Source organism: Cervus elaphus, chromosome 14, assembly GCF_910594005.1.
Source record: "Cervus elaphus chromosome 14, mCerEla1.1, whole genome shotgun sequence".
NCBI classification, from domain to species: domain Eukaryota; kingdom Metazoa; phylum Chordata; class Mammalia; order Artiodactyla; family Cervidae; genus Cervus; species Cervus elaphus.
In genome coordinates, this window is record NC_057828.1 from 21,235,737 (window position 1) to 21,256,931 (window position 21,195).

Genomic DNA, 21,195 nt, shown 5'->3' on the forward strand with positions numbered 1-21,195 from the left:
GAACAAGAGTTCATTTCAAAATGATTTCAAAAAGGCTCCTCTGCCAAATAAGGTATGCTTGAAAATATAGGGCAATTCAGCTCTAAAGCTGAATAAAATTTAAATTAGTAAAGAAAGTTTAAAAATTTAAACTTGATAAAGTTTAAAGTTAAAATTTAAGCTTAATAAAGTTTAAATTAGTGAATAGTACCTGTCTCATAGTAACTGTTCCGTAAATGTAAAGAGTTAGTGACAGAATGAATGAATTAGTGGTGATTGATTTGGTATTATACATATGATAAGTCTTAGTCTTACTTATTAAATATACAACATGAAAAATATCAGAAATCTGTTTTTAAAAATTTCATCTTGTTATGGTACTTATTTGTAGTAAATCGCTATATTAGAAGATAAATTTCAGCTATAACGTTTAGTTTTTTTGTTTTTTAGCCATAAGAACATATGAAATTTTCAAATTTTGGTAGGTGAACTTAAAAAAATGTATCTTCTTTCCTTTCATAGGTATTCCTAGTCGTAAAATAAACAACACTACTAGATCCTCAGCTGATTCTAGAAATGGACTAAATTTTACAGAAGGTGAAGCTCGAGGAAATGGTACTCAGCCTGTTCTTTCTGGAACTGGAGAAGAAACTGTTAGGCTAGGTAAGCAAAGCTTACATAAATAAAAAAAGCAAAGAATGTACCTTTTTAGCTCTAGATATTGAGTAGTTATTTTTAAAGATGTAGCTTTTGCTGTATCTCTTTTTAATCTAGGTCTCCCATTTATATCTTCAAGAGTCTCACCTAGTATTTTTATTTAACAAGTTTGTGATTTTCTGTTTGCTCTGAACCGTTAGAACAGAGGCCGACAAGCTTTTTCTGGCAGGGGCCAGATGGTGGACATGGTGGGCTTCGTGAGCCCCAGGGCCTCTGTTGGAGCTGCTCATTTCTCTCTGTAGAGCGCAAGCAGCTTTGTGTGTGGACGGATGTGCTTGGCTGTGTTCCAGCAGAGCTCTCTTTCTCAAAACAGGCAGAGCACTGGAATTGGCCTCTTGGCCATAGTTTGCAAACCCCTTTTTTAGAACACAAAAAGCATTTCTTTTTCTAATATCAACAGGGTTTCCTGTGGACCCACGGAAGGTGCTAATAGTAGCTGGCCATCACAACTGGATCGTAGCTGCATATGCCCATTTCGCTGTGTGTTACAGGTATTATATAATTAATAATGGTTTGCTTTTTACTTTGGGGAGTATTTTTGAATAGCTGTGATTTTATGCTTATAGATTTAAGAGCTATTTAATTTTAGTCATCATATTTTTTTCCTTCCAATTTTGCCTACTGATTAAATTCAGTTTACTTTAATTTTTACAACTAACTTCATAAATACTGATAGCCTCAGTATATTTAAATATTGCCCATACAGTATAAACTGTGAAATAGGTGAGATGTCTTGAAGTTACACCTTCTTGCTTAGTATACCCAGCTTCCAAGTCGTTTAACTGTTGCGTTAAATGAGGCAGGCTTGTTAATGTGACCCCTGTGTTTTTTTGTCTGTAATGATTAAATATTATACTCTTAGAGCAGAATAAGATTCTACATTGGTCGTGAGTACTGTACACTTGGGAGTGAGGTAGTTAAGTAGGACTATCGTGAACAGAAGTGATGTAGTTTAGTATCTAATGTGCAAGGTAGTTTTGTTTTATCTAATTCTTGCATTCTCAGAAACCAGCAGAAACAAGGAAAAGTATATACTAGGGATTTCTCTTTTTCATTTGGCTGAGAGGTAGGATTCTTAGTTCAGAATTACTGTATGAAGTGAGAAATGTTGATGACGGGGGAACGGTGGTGTTCAGTTGCTAAGTCGTGTACAACTCTGCAACCCATGGACTGCAGCACGCCATGCTTCCCTGTCTATCACCAGCTCCCGGAGCTTGCTCAAACTCATGTCCGTTGAGTTTGTAATACCATCCAATCATCTCATATTCTGTCATCCCCTTCTCCTTCCTTCAGTCTTTCCCAGCATCAGGGTCTGTTCCAATGAGTCAGTTCTTCACATCAGGTGACCAAAGTATTGGAGCTTCAGCATCAGTCCTTCCAATGAGTATTCAGGACTGATCTCCTTTAGGATGGGCTGGTTGGATCTCCTTGCAGTCCAAGGGACTCTCAGTAGTCTTCTCCAACACCACAGTTCAAAACCATCAATTCTTTGGTGCTCAGCTTTCTTTACGGTCCAACTCTCACATCTGTACATGACTACTGAAAAAACCATACCTTGGATTAAATGGACCTTTGTCGGCAGAGTGATGTCTTCTGCTTTTTAATATGCTATGTAGATTTGTCATCGCTTTCCTTCTAAGGAGCAAGCATCTTTTAATTTCATGGCTGCAGTCACAGCTCTCAGTCATTTCGGAACCCGGAAAAAGAGAATCTGCCCGTATTTTCACTTTCCCCGCTTCTGTTTGCCATGAAGTGATGAGACCAGATGCCATGATGTTAGTTTTTTCAATGTTGAGTTTTAAGCCTGCCTTTTGAATCTCCTCTTTTCACCTTCATCAGGATGCTTTTTAGTTACTTTTCAGTTTCTGCCACTGAAGTGGGATCATCTGCAAATCTGCAGAGGTTGTTGGTATTTCTCCTGGCAATCTTGATTCCAGTCTGGCATTTCACATGATGTGCTCTGCATAGAAGTTAAATACACAGTATGACATTATATGGCCTTGATGCACTCCTTTCCTAGTCTGGAACCAGTGCATTGTTCCATGTCCAGTTCTAACTATTGCTTCTTGACCCATATACAGGTTTCTCAGGGGATAGGTAAGGTTGTCTAATATTCCCAACTCTTTAAGAATTTCGCAGTTTTTTGTGATCCACACAGAGGCTTCCAAGTAGTCAGTGAAGCAGTAGGTATTTTTCTGGAGTTCGCTTGTTTTCTCTTTGATCCAATAGATATTGGCAATTTGATTTCTGGTTCCGCTGCCTTCTCTAAATCCAGCTTATACATCTGGAATTTCTCAGTTCATGAACTGCTGAAGGCTCGCGTGAAGAATTTTGAGCATAATGAGCTCAAAATGCTAGCATATGGAATGAGTGCAATTGTATGATAGTTTTCAACATTCTTTGACATTTCCCTTCTATGTGACTGGAATGAAAACTGACCTTTGCTAGTCCTGTGGTCATGTGGAGTTTTCCAAATATGCTGACATTGAGTGCAGCAGTTTAACAGCATCATCTCTTAGCATTTTAAATAGCTCAGCTGGAATTCTGTCACTGCCCTAGGTGTTTTGTGGTAATTCTTCCTAAGAGCCACTTGACTTCATGTTCCAGGGTGTCTGCTGCTGGGTGAGTTACCACACCATTGTGATTGTCCAGGTCATTAAGACTGTTTTGTGTAGTTCTTCTATGTATTGCCACCTCTTCTTAATGTCTTCTGCTTCTCTTCGGTCCTTACTGTTTCTGTCCTTTATCATGCCCATCCTTGTATGAAATGTTCCCTTGATACCTCCAATTTTCTTGAAGAGATCTCTAGTCTTTCCCCTTCTATTGTTTTCCTCTATTTCTTTTCATTGTTCAGTCAAGAAGGCCTATCTCTTCTTGCTGTTCTCTGTAACTCCGCATTCAGTTGGCTATATCTTTATGTTTCTCCCTTGCCTTTCCCTTCTTTTCTTTCCATGAAAGTGAAGTTGCTCAGTCATGTCCGACTCTTTACGACCCCATGGACTGTAGCCTACCAGGGTTCTCCGTCCATAGGATCTTCCAGGCAGGAGTACCAGAGTGGGTTGCCATTTTCTTTCCTTAGGTGTTTGTAAACCTCCTCAGACAACCGCTTTGCCGCCCTCCATTTCTTTCTCTTTGGGATGGCTTTGGTCCCTGCCTCCTATGCAGTACTACAAACTCTGTCCATAGTTCTTTGGGCATTTTGTCTGCATTGTCATGCTTCACTTTTACGTTTGTTCTCTTGCCCAGTTTACCGCATGTTACTTGAATTATCGAAAGAGTATTTGTGCAGATTATTACCCTTTTGGGATTGATATTCCTCTTTAGATTTTTAAAACTATAACTGTGTCTATTTATTTACTTTGGCCGTGCTGGGTCTTCATCCCTGGCTTGCTTTTCTCTGACTGGTGAGTGAGGGCTGCCCCTGGCTTGTGGCTGCTCCCTGGCTTCCCTGTGCCCGTGGCCTGCCTTGTTTCAGAACCCAGGCTCTGGGGTGAGCAGGCTTCCGGAGTTGCAGCCTGTGGGCTCACTAGTTGTGGCTCCACGGGATGTGGGATCTTCCCAGATCAGGGATCAAACCTGTGTCTCCTGCTTTGGCCGGGGGATTCTTTACCACCGAGCCACCAGGGAAGCCCTCCACTTTAGATTCTTAATGCATGTAAAATTTACTTCTTGTATAAGATACTAGATTTAGGAATCTATTTTCTTCCGTATGAGTGGCTAATTATGTTCTGATTATTACATAAACCATCCTTTCTCATTGAATTTGAAAACCTTCATCTTGCTTTATATTTATTTTTGTATAATTGCATCTAATTTTATACTTTTTCCCCCTATTGTCGGACACTTGGCTATTGTAAATAATGCTGCTGTCAGCATGGGAGTGCAGAACTTTTCAGGCTAGTGTTTTTGTTTTCTTTGAATATATTCCCAGAATTTAAATTGCGTTATCATAGGGTAGATCTGTACTTAATTTTTTTGAGCAAACACCATATTGTTTTCCATAGTCCCACCAACAGTGACAAAGGTTCCCTTTTCTCCACATCTACACCAGTGTTTATTGTCTTTTTTTTTAACTTTTTATTTTGTAAAATAAATTATTTTTTATTTTGTTTTGAAATATAGCTAATTGGCAATGTGATAGTTTCACATGGACAGCAAAGGGACTCAGCCATACATACATGCATCCATCTCTTGTCTTTTCATGATGGCCGTTGCAACAGGTATGAAGTGATACCTTACTGTGGTTTTAATTTGCATTTCCCTATTGACAATTGATGCTGAGGATCTTTCCTTGTACATGTTGGCTATTTGTATATCTTCTTTGGGAAAATGTCTATTCAAGTCTTTGGCCCATTTTTTAGGTGGATTATTTGTTTTTTTGCTATTGAGTTGAGTTCTTTATTTGCATTTTTACACCTTGTCAGATATATGGTTTGCAAATATTTTTTCCTATTCCACTGGTTGTTTTTTTCACTTTGATAGTTTCTTTTTCTGTGCAGATGGTTTTTAGTGCAAGGTAGTCCCATTTGTTTATTTCTGATTTTATTGCTTGTGCTTTATGTGTGATTTTGAAAACAGTCATTACCACGACTCATGTCAAGGAGCTTTTTCCCTATGTTTTCTTCTAGGAGCTTCATGGTTTTAGATATTCAGTCAATTTTGAGTTTATTTTTGTGAGTAGTATAAAGTGAAAGTGAAAGTGTTAGTCACTCAGTTCTGTCCAACTTTTTGGGACCCCATGGACTGTAGCCTTCCAGGCTTCTTTGTCCATGGGATTTCCCAGGCAAGAATACTGGAGTGATTTGCCATTCCCTTCTCCAGGGGAACTTCCTGACCTGGAAATTGAACCTGCATCACTTGCATTGCAGATTGTTTACTATCTGAGCCACTAGGGAAGCCAGTATGGGTCAAATTTAATTCTTTTCTGTTTAAATATCCACTTTTCCAGGCACCATTTATTGAAGAAGCTCCCTTTTCTTCATTTAGTGTTCTTGGCTACCTTATCAAACATTAGTTGACTATATGTGCTTACTTATTTCTGGGCTCTTAATCCTATTCCATAGGCCTATTTGTGTGTTGATCTTCTTAATCATTCCTTTTATTAGCTGGTGAGAATTAGAAATAGGAGATTGGAGGATTTTTGTGTGTTGTGTTAGATGGAAGAGAAATAAGATGAAATATTCTTATGTGTTAAAGAGAAAAACTTGTGTATGTGTTTGGCTTCATAATTTAACCTTTGAGAGGTAGAATCAGCTTCCTTTCTAATTAGCCTGGTAGTGAGGTGTTGGAAAGAAAACAGTGAAAGTTATATTGAGAAAAGTCCAGTAGAAAACAAGCAGTGAGGGATTTTGTGCTAATATATAGTGTTTAAAAAAAAATAACTTAGGCAAGCAAAGTCGCCCTAACAAATGTAGCTCCTTCATCTGGACCTTTAGGAAAGAAGCATCGTGTGCTTGTATTTCTGCGTTCTTGTGGTACCCTCCTCAAACCACATTTGTGTTTTTAGTTGCAGAGTCTCCCTACCAACCCCCAGAACCCTTTTTTCTGTCTGGGGTCCATCTCTTGAAGGAAAATGGGCAAAGGGAAATCTGAGAGTCTGGTTGGCAAATCATTTCAGCACTGAGCAGAAATTATGTATTTGGGAGTTGGGAAAGGAATGGGGAGATGTGGGAAAAAGGGAGAGCTCTTCAAAATAAGATGACTCGTCTCTAGAGGCTCCTGATGAGAAAATATTGGGAAACCATCCAGTTCCATAAAAATGGCTTCTGAATATTGAGAAATGAATTGAACTTTCCAGTTAGGACTTATTCAGCTGTTAGTTTATGCCAGGCCTATAACCCTGAAGTCTCTTGTTCTTATTTAATTATCACAACAACCTGTGGCATGGATCTCATCATCCCTATTTTACTAATGAGGAAACCAGGTTGGAGAAATTCCCTAGGTCATCCTGGGGAAAGAAATGACAGAATTCTCAACTCTCTCCATCCCAGTGCTTCTCATGTCCCAGGCACATAGTAGATTCCTAAGAATGCACCAGAATAAACACCATGTTCCTGGTCTCTGGTGTAAGTAAGTAGTGTTAGTTCCGACAACATTATTAATAATTCTTTGATTCAGTGGGACAGGCAGTGGGCTGGGCTCAGTCTGAGAGCTACCCCTCCTCATGTTGTGGTTTCTGTTCCTAAGGGAGTGGAGTGGTGTGGAAGCAACTAACATCAACTGAACAACAAAGTTTTGGCTGAGAAGTATAAAATGAAAATAATGTAGGTGACTTGGTGTATTAGTTTCTTCCTGTTGCTATAACAAATTACCATACATTTAGTATGATAAAACAACACAGTTTTCTATCACTCAGTTCTGGAGTTCAGAAAATTCCAAATTGGATCTTGCTGGGCTAAAATCAAGATATTGGCAGGTCTGTGTTCCTTCTGGAGGCTCCAGCAAGTTTCTTTGTCTTTCCCAACTTCAAAAGGGCATCTGTGTTCCTTTAATCATGTTGCCTTTTTGACGTTTCAAAACCAGCAGCGTAGCAGCTTCAGATCTCTCTCCTGCCTCCCACTTGTCTACCTGCTTATGAGGACCTTAGTGTTACATTCCAGGCACCTGGATGGTCCCTCCATCTCTTGAACTTAATCACATCTGCAAAGCCCCTTTGCCATGTAAGATAACACTTTTACCATTTTCAGGAATTTAGACAAGGACATGTTTGGGGAGCCATTATTCTGCCTACCACACTTGGCGAGGAGTTCCATAGTTCAGATGGAAAGGACAGATGTCAACCTGGAGGCAAATATTACTCTTCTACTGTGGATTTTAGTTGCTACAAGACTTCTATCGAGACAGGAAAGAAAGTGAAAGTGAAGTTGCTCAGTCATGTCCTACTGTTTGTGACCCCATGGACTGTAGCCTACCAGGCTCCTCCGTCCATGGGATTTTCCAGGCAAGAATCCTGGAGTGGGTAGCCATTTCCTTCTCCAGGGGATCTTCCCAACCCAGGGATCGAACCCAGGTCTCTTGCATTGCAAGCAGACACTTTACCATCTGAGCCACCTGGGAAGCCATCGAGACAGGACCTTTTTTTAAAGTTTTAAACTGGAGTGTACAGTTGATTTACAGTGTTGTGTTAGATTTAGGTGTACAGCAAAGTGATTCAGTCATCAGTTCAGTTCAGTCGCTCAGTCTTGTCCAACTCTTTGCGACCCCATGAATCACAGCACGCCAGGCCTCCCTGTCCATCACCAACTCCCTGAGTTTACTCAAACTCATGTACATCAAGTCGGTGATGCCATCCAGCCATCTCATCCTCTGTCGTCCCCTTCTCCTCCTGCCCCTAATCCCTCCCAGCATCAGGGTCTTTTCCAATGAGTCAACTCTTCGCATAAGGTGGCCAAAGTATTGGAGTTTCAGCCTCAGCATCAGTCCTTCCAATGAACACCCAGGACTGATCTCCTTTAGGATGGACTGGCTGGATCTCCTTGCAGTCCAAGGGACTCTCAAGAGTCTTCTCCAACACCACAGTTCAAAAGCATCAATTTTTCAGTGATTCAGTCATATGTATACATATATACATTCTTTTTTAGATTCTTTTCACTTACAGGTCTTTGCAGAATATTGGGTAGATTTCCCTGTGCTTTATGGTAGATCCTTGTTAATTATCTATTTTGTATGTAGTAGTGTGTATGTGTTAAACTCCTAGTTTATCTCTCCACCCTGCATTTCCCCTTCGGTAACCATAAGTTTGTTTTCAAAGTCTGTTTTTGTTTTGTAATGAGTTCGTTTGTATCTTTTTTAAAAAATTATACATATGTGATATATTTGTCTTTGTTTTACTTCAGTTAGTATGATTATCTCTAGGTACCTCTGTGTTGCTGCTACTGGCATTATTTCATTTTTTATGCCTGAGTAATATTTCATTCTATATATGTGCCACATCTGCTGCAGATGAACACTGAGGTGCATACATCTTTTCAAAGTATGGTTTTCTTCAGATACATGCCTAGATGTGGAATTGCTGAATCCTATGGTAGTACTATATTTAGGTTTTTAAGGAATCTCCATACTGTTCTCTGTACGATATACCAGTTTATATTCCCACCAACAAGTGTAGGAGAGTTCCCTTTGTTTCCACATCTTCTCCAGCATTTATTGTTTGTAGACTTTTTGATGATGGCCATTCTGCCTAGTGTGAGGTGATAGCTCATTGTAGTTTTTGCATTTCTCTAATAATTAATGATGTTGAGCCTCTTTTCACAGGCCTCTTGGTCATCTGTATGTCTCTTTGGAGAAATGTTTGTTTAGACCACCCACCCTTTTTTTATTGTGGTTTTTTTTTTTTTAATATTGAGCTACATGAGTTGTTTGTATATTTGGAGATTAATCCCTTATCAGTGTCTTTGTTTGCAAATATATTCTCCCATTCTGTGGGTTTTTTTGTTTTGTGGATGGTTTCCATTGCTGTGCAAAAGCTCCCCCCCCCCCCAATTATTTTTATTAGTTGGAGTCTAATTACTTTACAGTATTGTAGTGGTTTTTGCCATACATTGACATGAATCAGCCATGGATTTACATGTCTGCTTTTTAATATGCTATCTAGGTTGGTCATAACTTTTCTTCCAAGGAGCAAGTGTCTTAATTCATGGCTGCAGTCATCATCTGCACTGATTCTGGAACACCCCACCCCCCCCACCCCCCCCCCCCCCCCCCGCCAAAAAAATAGTCTGTCACTATTTCCATTGTTTCCCCATCTAGTTGCCATGAAGTGATGGGACTGGATGACATGATGTTAGTTTTTTCAGTGTTGAGTTTTACGCGAAATTTTTCACTCTCCTCTTTCACTTTCATCAAGGAGTTCTTTAGTTCTTCACTTTCTGCCATAATGTTGGTATCATCTGTGTATCTGATGTATTGTTATTTCCCCTGGCAATCTTGATTCCAGCTTGTGCTTCATCCAGCCTGGCATTTCTCATGATGTACTTTGCATATAAGTTAAATAAGCAGGGTGACAACATACAGCCTTGACATGCTCCTTCCCTAATTTGGAAGTTGTTGTTGATCAACAACTAAGTCTGTTGTTCCATGTCTAGTTCTAATTGTTGCATCTTGACTTGCATACAGATTTCTCAGGAGACAGTTAAGGTGGTCTGGTATTCCCATCTCTTGAAGAATTTTCCACAATTTGTTGTGATCCACACATAGTCAAAGGCTTTGGCATAGTCAATAAAGCAGAAGTGGGTGTTTTGCTGGAACTCTCTTGCTTTTTTTATGATCCAGTGGATGTTGGCAATTTGATCTCTGGTTCCTCTGCCTTTCCTAAATCCAGCTTGAACATCTGGAAGTTCACGGTTCATGGACTGTTAAAGCCTGGCTTCATCATTAGTTATACTGCTCTGTAATTTTCTTTTTGAGTGTTACTTTTGTCTGGTTTTAGTATTAGGGTAATGGTGGCCCTATAGAATGTGTTTGTGAGTGTTCCTTTCTCTGCAGTTTTTGGGAATGGTTTTAGACAGATCAGTAATAACTTTTCTCTAAATGTTTGATAGAATTTACCTGTGAAGCCATCTGGTCCTGGACTTTTGTTTGTTGGAAGTTTTTAAATTTCAGTTTCAGTGTTTGTGATTGGTCTGTTCATATTTTTCATTTCTTTCTGGTTTAGCCTTAGAAGGTGGTGCCTTTCTAAGAATTTAAATGTTTCTTCTAGGTGTTTTATTGGCATATAGTTGCTTCTAGTAGTCCATTATCCTTTGTATTTCTGTGCTGTTCCTTGTAACATTTTCACTTCTCAATTTATCCATTTGAGCCCTCTTTTTTGCTTGAGGAGTCTAGCTAAAGGTTTATCAATTTTATCTTCTCAAAGAATCAGCTTTTAGTTTCATTGATCTTTTCTATTGTTTTGTCTCTGTTTCATTCATTTCTGCTGATATTTATAATTTCTTTTCTTCCAGTAAGTTTGGGTTTTGTTTTCTTCTTTCTTTAATTCTTTAGGTGTAAGGTTATGGTGTTTATTTGAGATTTTTCTTGTTTTCTGAGGTAAGATTGTATTGCTGTAAGCTTCTCTCTTAAAAGTGCTTTTAAAACAAACAAAAAAACAACAAAAAAAGTGCTTTTGCTGTGTCCTGTAGGTTTCAGATTGTGTTTTTGTTATCATTTGTTTCTAGGTACGTTTTGATTTCCTCTTTGATTTCTTCAATGATCCATTTAACCTCTATTGTTTTTTTTTAACAGCTTTTTGTTTATAATTAATTTCTAATCTCATAGCATTGGTCAAAATGATACTTGATAGTATTTAAATTTTCTTAAATTTAACAAAGCTTTCTTTATGGCCTGCATGTGATCTGTCCTGGAGAATCTTCTATGTGCACTTGAGAAAAATGTGTATTCTGCTGCTTTTGGATGGAATGTTCTATAAATATTTTTTTAAGAACATCTAATGATCTAATGTGTCATGTAAGACCTGTGTTTCCTTATTAATTTTCTGTCTGATGACCTGTCCATTGATACAGTTGTGGTGGTAAAGTTTTCCTATTACTGTGTTACTGTTAATTTCTCCTTTCATGGCTGTTAACATTTGCTTTATTTATTGAATTGCTCCTATGTTGGGTGCATATATATTTACACTCGTTGTATCTTCTTGGTTTGATCCTTTGTTCATTATGTAGTGTCCTTCTTTGTCTCTTGTAACAGTCTTTATTTTAGTCTATTTTGTCTGATATGAGTATTACTACTGCAGCTTTCTTTTGATTGCCATTTTCATTGAAAACCCTTTTACATTTCACTTTCAGTCTGTTTGTATCCCTGGATACGAAGTGGAACTCTTGTAAACAGCACACATATATATAGGTCTTTTTTTTTTTTTAATCCATTCTGCCAGTCTGTGCCATTTGGTTGAAGCATTTAATCCATTTACATTTAAGGTAATTATCTGTACATATGTTTATATTGGGCTTTCCTGGTGGCTCAGCAATAATCTGCCTGCCAGTGCAGGAGACATGGGTACCATTCCTGGATCAGGAAGATCCCCTGGAGAAGGAAACGGCAACCCACTCCAGAATTCCTGTCTGGGAAATCTCATGGACAGAGGAGCCTGGCAGGCTATAGGCCATGGGGTTGTTAAAGATTCAGACACGACTTAGTGTCTAATAACATGTTAGACAAGAACAACATGCTCTTATTGTCATTTTAGATTCTATGTTCTTTTGACATATTTATCAATTCTCATACAATTTGGTTACAGTATATTTACAGTAAGTTTCAAAAATTTGAGAGCATATACCTTCCACTGTATCTTTCATGATCTTAATTTGAAAGTTAACCATATTCTTTGCATAGCTGTCGCGATTTCAGAGTGTTGTTTCATTATGCAGGAATAAAGAGATGGGTTGTTGGAATACCAGAGCTTGTTCTGTGTTTTTACACATTTAAAATTGTGAATTTACATGTATGGAAAAATGTAAAGCAAATATTGCTTCTTCTTTGTACTTAATTTTAACTTAAAAAGTAGTAAATTCACACATCTCGTTGAGTTAAATTATGTAATTGTTATAATCACTCTCAAATATGCTGTCCTGATTGTTTTATGATTGTCATCTTTTTGTTTTACAATACCCTAATTTCTCTAGAGAAAAATGACTTAGAAGTACAGTTTTTGTGAAAGCTCAGATCATATTTAGTTTTATTATTTTATTACTCAGTGGTCATAAGATTACATCATTCACCTCATTAAATCAATACAGCATCCCTTTTTTGAAGTCTGTGAGCCTAGTGCCTAGTATATGTCTGCATGCACGTATTGGCAGATTATCTTCATTCTTGAAGTGCTGGCAATCCCTGCTCTGTGTCCTGTCTGCCAGTCCTCAAGAGCATCTAGGTTTAATTTCTCAGTGTCTTGTCAGTATTTAGGGTTTATTGGACAATTATTTTCATTTTTGTATTTTGACACATGAATCCCATCTGGTGGCTGAAGTGGGTAATTACAGACCATATATTGCCTAGGAAAACCATGTTAGATTTTTCTATATATTGCCTTTAAGTTTAAGGAAATCATTAATTCTTGGAATTAATAAGAGGGTTGAATTGTGTATTTCTGTGGATTATAGTTGTATTTAGCTTACATTTTAAACAAAAATAAAGCTAAAGTATTTTTATATAGGTTGTTAGGTGGTCATCATTTATGAACACTTAAATTTGATTTTTGTGGTTATTATGTCAGGTAGTAGTATTTAAAGGAGCACTTACTCATATTTATTGTCTTTGGGTAAGGCAAAGAGATTCTTCACAATTTTGTTTCTGTCACATGTTTTGTGTAACTTTAAAAATAAATATTTCATCGTTAAAGTTCAGGTTGTTTATTGTCATGATTGCTTAACTGTGTAGGTTTTAAATATTCAAAGGCTTAATGTGTAACCCCACAAAATAATGCATGTCTGAAAGACTTCAATTCAGTTAGGACAGCAAAAGTTATTAAAAATTTACAAATATGTTTATCAACAGTTATATATTAAAGCATTTTTATTCAGTCAACTAAATCTGAATCATGATAAGAAACCTTTACTTATGGAGAAGGAATAGGCTCATGACATTTTTTTTTTCATTTTGTGTGAAACCTTTAAAAAATCCAGTCCTCAGTAAGTGGTTTCCAAAGGTCACATTTCATTCACTTGATAATGCCAAGGTGTCATATACCAGGTATCATATACCCTTATCTTAGTTTGTCTTAATAGACTGTCATCTGAAGTATCAAAAAATGATTGATCCTCAGCTAATCATAGTAATTTAATAACTGATTAGTAACTAATAGGAATATTAATTCTCCTGAAATTGATTTTTGTTGACTATTTCCATTCACAAATAATGGCAAAGTACCACTTTTTGTGTAAAATGTAAAAAGATACTACCTTTGTTTTTTTTTTTTAAGTTTCTAAGTCTATAGTTCGGAGAACTTTCCTAACTTATTCTTTGGAGGAGTATAGACCTCTAGTCTCTTTTTAAGTAGTTTATGTGTATTTTATTTTTTAGTAAATACATAGATAAATAGCTGTGACTAAACTTATTTTGGTAAATTCATTCATGTTCTCTTTGCTAAGTACTGCTGAGTCTTATTTATGTGTCTGTTTATATTCAACAGAATCAAAGAATCATCAGGATGGCAACAAGTGTTTACAAGCCCATATTTGGACTGGACTATAGAACGAGTAGCTTTAAATGCAAAAGTGGTCGGGGGTCCACACGGGGACAAGGACAAAATGGTGGCTGTTGCCTCAGAGAGTAGCATCATCTTATGGAGTGTCCAAGACGGAGGAAGTGGAAGCGAAATCGGTAGGAAAATGTTATTTATGCTGTTGCATGTAATATTCTGAAGTTTAAGAGGGATTGCCCATAAATATCAAAATTAACTTGGACTAGTTATTAGTTAGCTAGAGCTGGTGCATCTTCTGTTCAGTGTTCGGTAACAGTGAGACTGCTCAGTGTGAGAGGAATGATCTGGTAAAGAGGCAAACAAACTGACTAGCCTGCTCTGTGAGAAGGTGCCCTTCCCGAATCCTGTTTGGTGGCTGCATTCTCTCCACCTCTTTCATACCACGGGGCTGAAGATGGGGTAAATAACTTTCTTTGTCCCCCCACTTGTTGCTTCTAGACCTGAAGTTCTCAAGCTTTTCAATCTCTTCTAAATCTACTTTACTTTCTTAAGTCATTCAGGACCATTAATTGTTTTTGTATGTATAGGTTATATCTATTGATATTTATCATAATAGGAGTTAATACTGACATTCTGATAACTTAATTTAAAAAATAACAATAAAAACCCATTACATGGTAACATGAATAATTTTAGTAAAAAATAACTGTCTCCAAAATGGGAAGAGTGGCAGTGGTTTACCGTTTTGTAAACCTCTTTTATGTTTAATTGAACCTGTGCATTCAGTCTCCTGTGACTGAATTTGTTCTTCTGGTTGAACTTAGTGAAGAGTTTGGCTTCACACAGATATATAGTTGGAAAAAACATTTTTATATAGTCTTTTTAGATAATTGTGGATATTGTTTGCTCCTGTCCCCAAATTTTGAAATCATATTGATAAACTCTGTTCGTATAGATCATACTCTGTTAAATTAAAGTCAGTCAGTTTTGTACTTTGAATGGGTCTTTTTGTTCTTATATAATTTTGTATAACATCATGCATTGGTCATTTTTTAAGTGTTGGTTTACTGAGTCATGTAAAATCTTCAAAATGTTGATACCTTTCATTGTCAGTACATTTTAAAAAATCACATTTATTATTATAACCACTGATCACATCTGTGAACTCCAGTGTGTTAGGAAGTTTTCATACTTACTGTGGCAGAAAACATTTTCCAGATTCCTGATTTTCACTTGAAGCATTGAGCTTGTATCACTGAAATAACAAATTTGCTCTGTTCCACTTTTTGGGGGAAGTCTACCAGATACCCAAAACTGAATTACCATAGTTGTAAGTCATCCTGTGCAATGAAAATGGTCCCGTGTGAAAGGAACAGCTGATTTCCTCTCAGATCCAGCAGTTGGGAAGGTGCTTCCCGACACAGAGAGAGGACTTAGTCACATAGAATATTTAGAAGACATACCTTCGAAATTGAGACTTAGTAAAAATTCTTACACAGATTGCTTCATCTAGGAAATTCTTAAACTGTTTTCTTTCCTTGAAAATGTGGCAGAGAAGAATTTAATCATTACCAGTATAGTTTACTGCCACTCCTTTGATTCATGCTAAGGTGTGTGCTGTTTTTACCCAACATTGCTTTGCATCGTTATTGCAAAGATCAACACAGATGTTCTAGGATAAAGCATGAGATTCGTAAGTTTTCAACACTTTGAATATTTCAGTGCCATGTGTATTTGTAATCAACAGACTGGTTCCAAATAGGAAAAGGAGTACGTCAAGGCTGTATATTGTCACCCTGCTTATTTAACTTACATGCAGAGTACATCATGAGAAACGCTGGGCTGGAAGAAGCACAAGCTGGAATCAAGATTGCCGGGAGAAATATCAATAACCTCAGATATGCAGATGACACCACCCTTATGGCAGAAAGTGAAGAGGAACTAAAAAGCCTCTTGATGAAAGTGAAAGAGAAGAGTGAAAGAGTTGGCTTAAAGCTCAACATTCAGAAAACTAAGATCATGGCATCTGGTCCCATCACTTCATGGCAAATAGATGGGGAAACAGTGGAAACAGTGTCAGACTTTACTTTTTGGGGCTCCAAAATCACTGCAGATGGTGATTGCAGCCATGAAATTAAAAGACGCTTACTCCTTGGAAGGAAAGTAATGATCAACCTAGACAGCATATTAAAAAGCAGAGACATTACTTTGCCAAAAAAGGTCCGTCTGGTCAAGGCTATGGTTTTTCCAGTGGTCGTGTATGGATGTGAGAGTTGGACTGTGAAGAAAGCTGAGTGCCGAAAAATTGATGCTTTTGAACTGTGGTGTTGGAGAAGACTCTTGAGAGTCCCTTGGACTGCCAGGAGATCCAACCAGTCCATGCTAAAGGAGATCAGTCCTGGATGTTCATTGGAAGGACTGATGCTGAGGCTGAAACTCCAATACTTTGGCTACCTCATGCGAAGAGTTGACTCGTTTGAAAAGATCCTGATACCAGGAAGGATTGAGGGCAGGAGGAGAAGGGGATGACAGAGGATGAGATGGCTGGATGGCATCACTGACTCGATGGGCATGAGTTTGAGTAAACTCCGGGAGTTTGTGATAGACAGGGAGGCCCGGCGTGCTGTGATTCATGGGTTCGCAAAGAGTCAGACACGACTGAGTGACTGAACTGAACTGAATTCATATAAAAGATCTTTAATGATTGGTTGAGGCTGGTACTAGATGAAGAAAAACAAAACACGAGGTGCAGCTACATCTGTGTATTTGTAAGAGAGAAATGCAGTTCTGCAGACCAGGTACTGTCTGCGCCAGTCTTTAATTTGAGGATTTACTGGGTCACTGAAAAGGGCCAGCATTGTGGTTTCCTTTGCTGACGTTCATCTTGCAGGCATGCAGCATTGCCATCTGTCCAGGCTTTCCTAGTCTCCCAGCGATGGTGTGCCCTCCTCTCGCTAGAGCAGTGCCATACCCTGCCCAGGAGGAAGGTTCAGTGGCTTTGTCATTTCTAGTTTGAAGTTCTGTAATAGTTCATGGCTTTTCAAAAGTTTTTCCTATCTTCATTTAAAATACTTCCTTAAACTCTCGAGTATTTGGTCTGAAAGAACCCACAACTGGCTTTATAATACTGTTCAAAAAGGTTTTGTTGCTTAGGCACAATAAGGCAAGTTATTAACATGTATAAATTGGGGGAAAAGTTGTTATTTAAAATTTTTATATGCAGTTTTGCCCAGTTTCTTTAGAGTCCTTCTTTCCATGAATCAAAGAACTCCTCTAGGTCATATTTATATTTGTCAGCTCTGTTGGGTTTATATGGATTGAGCAGGCAAGTTAAGTACAATAAAAATGTATTAAAAATAAATTTATTTCAGAACAAAATATTTAACAGTTGTAGGTAAAATTTAAAAATGTAGAAAGATTTTTATAACATTTTAAAAACTAACATTGCAGAATAGCAAAGTGTACATTTTTCTTGTATTTCTTTGTAGGCTGAAGGAAAACTTGTATTCTAAAATAATTACAGCAGTTATAACTGAAGACAGCTATTAAAGATAGTGGAAGTATTTGGGCCAAAATTAAGTTAGTCTTGGGAAACTCAGTTGTACCCCCAGCTTGCCACCATAAAGCACTCTAGAAAACAGAAGAATACACGTGCAGGTGCCGTTATCTCAGTGGTGACCTCACGTCATGGAGCCTCTGGAGAACTCCTTGTCTGCACATTCTTGAGATAATGAGAGGTTTTTATTTTTAAAGGCAATGAAAATCGTCTTGACTTCAGGCTTCCGGAGGGTTTCCACAGACCGGTGAGGATTCCCAGACCATGCTTGGGGAATCATTGTTCTAGACCATTTCTCTTTCCTTCTGTCTCCATGCCCCATCCTCCCCATCTCCCCACCGCTGCACCTGCCCGGATTTCGGATTTCATTCCTTCTGGACTTACACTTGATGTAGTGCTCAGCTGCCCTTTGGATTACTACCCTTCGTTCCTTTGAAATTACTAACTCTAATTTTCTAACTCAGAAATTCTTTAACTCCACTGGGATCTTGACTCATTGCTTCCCATTCCATCAGGCTTGGATTCTCTGTTTACAGTCACTCTAGCATAGAGCCTCTATTTTCTTCTCTTTCTCCCTTTGCTTTACCTACCTGAAGAAACTACAGCCCAGGCCAAATTGGCATTACTCTCCTGAATAGCCAGGTGTAGTGCAGAGAAAGAAATGTGTGCACACCCAGAACAGTAGTCTTAACCTCTGACCTCTCTCTGGTGGAGCTTTAAAGTTACCCAGAAATCCTAGCACATTATCCGTATCTGATCTTGTTTCTATGTCTTCCTCCTCTCTTCATGATTTGAAGTTGCTCTAATCATGTCCCTAAGCACTGTCTACAACCACTTCTGTTAGTGCCACCCATGGATCTGTACTCTGCTAAATCCTAGGTTCCAGTTCATAGTCTTCATCTGATTAGAACTGTCATTTGATATAGTTGATTTGATTACTCTTTTCCTTTTGAAGACTTTCTTCCTTTGGCATCTGGAACACTTCATTATCATGATTTTTATCCTCGCTCTTTGTTTTTTCTCAGTTCCTTTTGATAGTTCTTCCTTATTTGCCGAATTTTAAAATGTTGGCATGCCCCAGGGCTTAGTCTTTGGGCTTCATTCCTCTATTTCTGTGTCTGTTCCTCAAGATATTCCCAGGTTCAGTGATTTGCCAGAAGGACCTGGGGGACTCAGCACATAGATACTTGGAGCTATGGTGTCTTATAGTGAAAGCATGCAAAGCAAAACTGACAAGAGAAAAGACCTATGGTGGTGTCTGCTCCCATCACTTCATGGCAAGTGGGGGAGAAGTTCAGTGGAAACCAGGTGCAGGCTTTCAGGAGGTACCTTCCAGTGGTATTTGCTTAAAAATTCCCCTAGCAGTGGATTCTGACTGCCTTGTGAGATGTCTCAGGGAAGATCACTAGAGACTTGGTACCCAAGTTTATTACTAGAGGCTAGTCACTGAAGTACCCTCCGCCTAGCCTGTACCAAAACTCCAGGTTCTTGAAAGGAAAGCAGATGTTCAGCAGAAACCCCATTGTTTACACAGCCATTTAGACTTTTTGGTTTTTTTTTTAGATTTCTTTTGTCTGTAATTTCATATGAGTGAAATTACGTAGTATGTCTTCTTTTGAGTCTGGCTTCTTTCGTTCAACATAATGCTTTTGAGATGCATCCATGTTGTTGAGTGTTTTAGTGGTGTATCCCTTTTTATTGCTGAGTAGTATTCCATTGAGTTAATGTGCCAGAATTGGTTTATCTGTTCATCTGTTGATAGACATTTGGTTTACTTTCAATTTGGGGATGCTAGGAATAAAGCTACTGTAAACATTTAAGTAGAACTCTTTATATGGACATTTTAAAAATTAAATATCTTGGTGTGGAATTTCTGGGATGTATGAAAAGTGCATGCTTAATGTTATGAGAAAATGTAAAACTGTCTTGCACGTGGTTAAATCATTTTACATTTGTACTAGCAGTATATGAGAGTTCTGGTTGCTCCACACCCTTTCCAACACTTTTTCATTGTCTTAATTTGAGCCATTCTAGTGGATATACAATGATTTTAATGTTGGGTTTGATTGCATTTCCCTAATGACTAATGGTATTAAACATCTTTTCATATCCTTATTGGCCATTTGTACTATTTTTTTGAGACACATCTTTTAAAAATCATTACCCTCTTTTTATGAGATTGTCATCCTGTTACTGATTTGTAATAGATTAGATTACATAGATCTAATCTAATCTGTACGTAGATTGGATTAGTGGTTTGCAACTTGGGATAATGTCCCTCGGGCCTATGGAAATGTCTAGAGACATTTTTGGTTGACACCATTGTGGGAGGGGAGTCTTCTGTCTTCCTCCCCCACTTCCCCTCCCCCATTTCTCTTTCCATATTATCCCTCCCTCATTCCCTCTTCTCTCTTCCTCTTTTGGAGATTCAGTTTCATGTTATGCCGCTTTATATTTGCCTAGAGGCCATTGGAGCACTAGTTTTTTTCCAGTTTCTTTCCTCCCCATCCTTCAGTTTAGATCAGTATCTTACTGTCTTTTGCCATTTTGCTGTGGTATTCATTTAGTCTGTAGTGGAGCCCATATGATAAGCTTTTTATTTGAAATGTTGGCCTTTTCAGCTCTAAGATTGCCTTTTTAAATTTTTATTTTAGTTTGTTTCTCTGCTGAGATTTTTCTAGTCTGTTCACTCACTATGTCCTGTTTTTTAATTAAACTCCACATATTCATTATAGCTGTTTTACTAGTTTTTGTCTGCTAAATCTATTGTTTGAATCATCTGCTTTATTCTGAGTTACGGTTCCTTGCTTTTCCACATGTCTAGGAACTTGTGCTATATGCTGGGCGTTGCATGATCCGTTATGCAGGGAGTGTGGATTAATGGTGCTTTTAAGATGTGAGTTTTGTTCCAGCAGGCAGTTAAATTACCAGAGGACGTTTATTCTGCTAAGCTTGTTGTTCGTTTGCTTTGTTAAGGACAGGTACCCTTTCTCAGCTTTATATTTTATTTTAGGGCATGGCTCCTGCTCAGGGTGTGTTAAGTATTGTCACTTTGAAATCTTCACAGAATGCCTGAAGAGTGAAAGACTCTTCACACTTACTGAGCTGGAACTATTGAATTCACCCGCAAGTGACCTCTACTATCTCCACTCAGCTCCCAGGCCTGCTGCAGCCCCTCTTTTTTATTCCTTATGGATTCTCAGGCCAGCCCAGGTGCAGCCTGGCCTCAGCCAAGGCAGAGGGAAACTAGGGAAACCCCTCTAAAATTCTGTGCCATCCTCACACCCACCCTGGTGCATTTCCCTTCTTTCTTATATCTTATTCGTAAATTCTAGCTTCCTCAACAGCTCTGGCCTCTCATCTCAGCTTTCTCAGTTGAGAAAAACCATCATTTGGTTTTCCCTTGAGTTTCACCTCCCTGTTGTCAGGAAGGCTTATACAGAAAGCCAGTTTGATCATGGGGCTTATCTTGTGTATTTACTGGCTTTCAAGTCTCCTGCTGCCTGTTGTCCAATGTCTAAAAACGGTTGTCTCATGTATTTTGGCCAGGCTTTTGTTATTGTTGTTTATAGTGAGAAATAGTCTGATGTCATGTTATCCATCATGACTGTTAGTGAAAGTCCGCCCTAAAACTTCGGGGAAAAAACTTAGAATGTTTTGAAATTATAATATACTTGTAATTATATAGAAAGGAGATCAATTGTGATTTTAGTTTGTTTTTTCAAGTTGCCACTTGTAACATGCCAATAAGTGAAGATTTTATGCCTTGCTTTTTTTTTCCCCCAAAGGCTGACTTGCTAGCTACTTACTG

General features: G+C 38.2%; 1 protein-coding gene across 2 annotated transcripts in view; it reads left to right on the forward strand.

Annotated features, from left to right (window-relative positions):
• The window catches only part of KCTD3 (potassium channel tetramerization domain containing 3), a 62,947-nt gene that overhangs the window by 14,857 nt on the left and 26,895 nt on the right, over window positions 1-21,195 (forward strand). For both annotated transcript variants that reach the window (XM_043922808.1, XM_043922809.1), the window contains exons 7-9: window positions 502-642; window positions 1,097-1,187; window positions 13,817-14,007. In XM_043922808.1, the coding sequence (XP_043778743.1) occupies window positions 502-642; window positions 1,097-1,187; window positions 13,817-14,007 (423 nt within the window). The remainder of the gene's footprint in view (window positions 1-501; window positions 643-1,096; window positions 1,188-13,816; window positions 14,008-21,195) is intronic.